Raw genomic sequence first — 5,351 nt, 5'->3', positions numbered from 1 at the left:
ATGGCTTTAGCCGTGTTTAGTGACTAGATCTGAATAGCCAGGTACTTCCCCACCTTCCTCTTTCCCTTCCCCACTTACCTTCAGCCTCACAACATCCCCCAATTGGGGATGCCATAGTCTCACTGGCTCCAGACGGGAGCAGTTGGGACTCTTGTGAGGTATTCACTATAAAAAAAAATATATAAAAAAAAATTACTAAAATTTTATCAGGAAACCTATTAATTAATTTGTTAGACCCTGCAATCCCGTTTTTAACAGGTATTCTCAATGTCACATTGGTGAAAGAACGCCGTTCAGAATCGAAACGTGGGTAGTACCACTTCTGAAGAGCCAGATAATCTTCACCTTCACAAGAGTCCCAGTCCCAACTGCTCCCAACCAACCGGAGCGAATGAGACAATGGCATCTCCAATTGGGGTATGTCATGAAGCTCAAGGTACTGTGAGAGAAGGGAGATGGATAGAGGAAGGTGGGAATGTACTTGAATTTTCAGATCAAGTTACCAAATACGGCTAAAGCTATTTCAAGCAACGTTTCGATCCTTAATGGTGGTCTTACATCAGGGTGATACTGAGAGTATCTTCCACATTGGAACGTGCAGACCAAACTGTATGGTAAAATTCCAAAAGAAATTACTCCAATTGAAATAATTTTTAATTATAGAACAATTACATAGAGGATATCAAATTATTATAAGCAATTTTCAATTCTCCTAAAATATCCAAACAAATTGAAAGAATCTCCTGAGAAAGAATAAATGTAATAATAATAATTGGGAATCGAACCCGAGCCTTCTGATTTCCAGTCAGCTGCTCTAACCACTAAGCTACGTCAGCCTATAATACACCCGCTAAATAATCCAATATGCACAAGTATTTTTTATTCAACAATTATTGCTTATTATATTGTTTTATCTGAAAACAGCTATTTTTTCGTTTTGTAGGAAAGACTGTAGGTAAGTGTTGAATTACCCACTAGATGGCGTCGAGATATATTATATCTTCATTTTATTTTCTGAAATATTTTGACATGACTTTTTTTATTTTTTAATGATACACTTTTTTGAGACAAGGTTTTTTATACATAGCACAAATGATAACAATTTATTTTACATTATGTAGAGATGTCTATAAACGCCATTTTACAGTAACTAATTTTAGAACATAGGGCCCCAGATTCAACTGAAGAGATTTTAGAACATAGGGCCCCAGATTCAATTGAAAAGATTTCATAACATAGATTCCCAGATTCAACTGAAAAGAGTTTTGGACATAGTCTCCCAGAGTCAACTGAAGAGATCTTAGAATATAGGGCCTCAGATTTTTAGTGGAGACCGAAGGATAACGCGAGGAGTTGATAACAGCGGTGACCCATTTCTTATTTCTCTTTGGATATGACTAAGTATCTATACTAACTCGACTTGAATGCAATTGAGACTAACACCCCTTCTATTTTAACGCTATGCAGGGACACTAGGGGGTCTAGATTAATTTTTAAAAAGTAGATTCCGTAATTTTAAAAAAATCTGGTCATGCGCGGTGATATGGGGAAAACAGTATTATTCTTTGTAACGTGCACAGTGAATATTAATATTTGGCTAATTTATATAGCGCCGTTTTCATGAAAATTTACCTCAAGGGCGCTGTAGTAGTGGGTAACCTCTTAAAGATTGATATTTGGTTAAGTTTGATGAATTTAACTTGATATAATGCAAAGTCTACTATATTCTCATTTCACAAATGTAAAAAAATCGTGTTAATTTGTATTTTAGACGGTGTCGGGTAAAATCATTTATGCAGGGTCAAAGATCGGTCTCACGGCCATAAGTAGTTGTACTTTGTGAAATTTTGAACTGGGCCGGTTTAAGAAATTCCTTCCTTTGAGAGCGTTTTTATCTTCAGGTAAATTCACGATATAGTAGGTATTTGATGTAGTGGAAAAAAAACACTGAAATTATATTTCATTCGATTTATTTCGTTTGCTTTGACTAAGCTTTCAGTATTATAAAAGAAAATATTAATACTTATTTACATCTGTGCAAAAATAATACATTATAATGAAACCGTACCTAATAAAACATAGGACACAGTTCGGGAAGTTGTTATGCAAAATGAATATATACATTGAAAATAATAATATGATCATTACAACTACAATACTTGGTTCATTCACGCAAGGTCTTTATAACATGGGGTTAATGGATAAGTGCCTTTTACCAGAGTCCATGGGAACCATAATGATGGGCGCCATGAGTGGCTGCAGCCTTGGCGGCGAAGTGGGCGGCCTTAGCGTGGGCTACCTCGGGGGTGTCTACGACCTGTCCATTATGACCGATGGGGGCTCCACCATGAGCCCAGGCACCATGTCCATAGACGGAAGGGACTCCATAACCGTGAGCACCATACACTCCATGAGCTCCATGGGTAGCGGCGGCCACAGCGGAGAAGTGGGCGGCCTTAGCGTGGGCAACCTCGGGGGTATCTACGACCTGTCCGTTGTGACCGATGGGGGCACCTCCATGAGCCCAGGCACCATGAGCACCGTAGACGGCGGGAACTCCATAACCAGCACCATAGACTCCATGAGCGAGTCCTCCATAGACGGGACCTCCATGGGCGATTCCGTGAGAAAGGCGGGCAACAGCGGAAGCGTGGGCGATCTTAGCGTGGGCAACCTCGGGGGTATCTACGACAACACCATCGTGGGACAGAGGAGCGAGTCCATGAGCGTACACACCATGGGCACCATAGACGGAGGGAACTCCATAACCATGAGCGAGTCCTCCATAGACCCCATGAGCTCCATGGGAAGCGGCGGCTACGGCGGAGAAGTGAGCGGCTTTAGCGTGAGCAACCTCGGGGGTGTCTACGACCTGTCCATTGTGACCGATGGGGGCTGCTCCATGGTGGGGGCTCCACAGGGCGACTCCATGTCCCCAGGAGGCTGAAGCCAGCGCTCCCATGCACAGGAAAGTTGCGAAAAACTAAAAGAAAACAAACAACATTAATTCTGGAGTAATTTTGAATTCATACGAAGAAAACAACGTAAGAAGTACTCGTTTACACAATCAGACACTCCTAAGAGTATAGTCCTAAGATAATATAATATATAGGTATTACAAAAACAATAAGCAAAAGGCTTAGTAGTGGTTTAGATAGACAAATAACATGATTTTCATTAAATCTAAAAGTAGCCGAGCTTTGAACCGTTGCAAAACATTTCCTTGATATCCTATTTCAACAATAACTACCCACATTTATCTATCAACAATAATTCTAAGAAAACCAAGTAATACCGCACAACTTTAAAATGTAACTCAACCTACAGTTGTTTTCCGTGAACAAGCATTAATGTTGAATTGGATTTCAACAATACTAATGTTATTCTAGCATTGTTGATAACTTTACAAAAGTAACTATTGGTCTAAGCATTTGCACATTTGCGACGGTGACGAGAATCCAATTACAATAAACATTTAATGCTTAAAATTATATTTAGAATTGAGATCAAATGAAAGGCTCTATAATGACATTTATCGAGGTTTAAGCACTTGATAATCGATGAAAAACTTATAAATTTTACAGCCTTACGTTTCACTTGTCAACTTTAAACAGTGATTAAGCGTGTATTTATAAAATGATTTAATAAAATATTTAACAAGCCCGAAACACAAAAAATCTACATATAAAACTTTTAATTTTATGAGGACAAGATATTAAAAAAACACTCTTTGTAAAGGATTTGATAGATAGAAAAAAAGATAAATGCACCACTTTTAAATTTGCTGATTAGGTTAGGTTGAAGTTTGAGTTTAAAAAAACACTTTTAAAGAGCTTAATAACTATGAATTTTTTTAGAAATAATAATTTAAAAACCACAAATTTATAAATTGTTATAAAGATAAGGAATCTTAACTCTAGTTTCTTAGAGCTTAAAGCAATGTTGCTTCCAAATGATTTATATTTAATATGTGTCAAAAGGGTTTTAAAATATTTAAAGAATTTTGCAAATAAGTTATTTACTTGTATTGAAAAATATGATGGTAATATTGAAATGAACTAACCAGAGCGTTCATGATAATTGTCTTGTGTGAGCCTTTTCGAGAAGAAAACTGCTTGTGATGATTGTAAGTGGACGCAGGGCCTTTATAGTAGCAAAAGCCTCCGCACGTGTGCCCGCCCGGCGGCAGGGGTGGGGTGGACGCGGCAAACACTACACCGTGCTGAATAACGCATACATTATACAAACATGTCAATAAGTTAGAATTATCTCAATACGCAGAGTTTGTAATGTTTTTCTTCTTTCATAATACAGCTGCCCAAATCGTTCAAGGAAGTTTACATAGCATTTTAATGTCTTCATTTTTATATTAATATTTTAACTTTCATTGCGTAAATTGTGTAATTCAATAAAACAAACTCATTCAAACTTTTTTTTTTTTTGCTTTGGATTGACCCTTCCTTCTCAGGGACCAGAGACAACCGCGTTACCGACCTTGCCGGATGCCGATCATATAGGACTGACGTTTATTTAGTACATTAACTGCTGTAATTTATATATCATTTATTTTTATTTAAATGTAACGTATTTGACCGCGTGTGTGTACGTGATTTCATAATCATTGACAGAATGCATTATCATTGACAACGAGTATATCTGCCGAGTTACAGCTCGATCGGATGTTGGGAAATATAACCGTCTTTAATAAAAAGATGTATTTAAAAAACCTTGCTCCCCAGGGACTGGAATCAATCGCAATTGTTACTGTGCCAAATCCCCATTGGGTAGGACTGACATTTATTTTTTTTATAATAACTACAGCTGTAATTTTATCGAATCTCAGAGAAATGCGTATGTGTCCGCGTGTGTGACACCAAAAGTTGATAGAATGCATTGTCATGGACAACGAGTCTATTTGCTGAATTCCAGCTCGATCGGATGTTGGGGAAGGGGTTCATTTCCGTTTCAAAGTTTTGCATTAATTCATTACCGAAAACAAAAGTTTATACAATAATAATATTTAGATGATTTGTATAGCGCCGTTTTACAAATATATAAAACATTTCTACAATTATCTATCTTATTACTAACTATAGACAAGTCAAACTATTATCAATTTATGGCTAACAGATTGCATCCTGGCATCACATATGTACAATACATTTGATTGATGAACGTGATGCAAGAATGTACATATGTTATTATTATTATTTATTTACATTTTATGTAGGCAGATAATATACAGTTCCATACTTACCTGGTAGGTCACTTGAGATTAACAATGTTTACTGTTCGTTAGAGAAATCTTGATGTGGTTCGAACGCACAGGAAATAATTATAAAAAATGGCCG

At 37.1% G+C, this 5,351-nt stretch overlaps 1 protein-coding gene across 1 annotated transcript; it reads right to left on the bottom strand.

Moving 5' to 3' along the window:
* Nucleotides 1-1,953: 1,953 nt before the first annotated feature.
* Nucleotides 1,954-4,109, bottom strand: LOC149412630 (uncharacterized). The gene is made up of 2 exons (XM_089645520.1): nt 4,064-4,109; nt 1,954-2,983 (listed from the first exon to the last, which is right to left on the bottom strand). The coding sequence occupies exons 1-2, from the start codon at nt 4,073-4,075 to the stop codon at nt 2,213-2,215; spliced, it is 783 nt and encodes a 260-aa protein (XP_089501646.1). The 5' UTR covers nt 4,076-4,109; the 3' UTR covers nt 1,954-2,212.
* Between the last annotated feature and the right edge of the window lie 1,242 nt (nt 4,110-5,351).

The sequence above is a fragment of the Hesperophylax consimilis genome, chromosome 22 (assembly GCF_061612785.1).
Source record: "Hesperophylax consimilis isolate HC1 chromosome 22, BYU_Hcon_1.0, whole genome shotgun sequence".
Lineage (NCBI taxonomy): Eukaryota > Metazoa > Arthropoda > Insecta > Trichoptera > Limnephilidae > Hesperophylax > Hesperophylax consimilis.
This window is presented reverse-complemented; position numbering and strand designations above follow the sequence as displayed.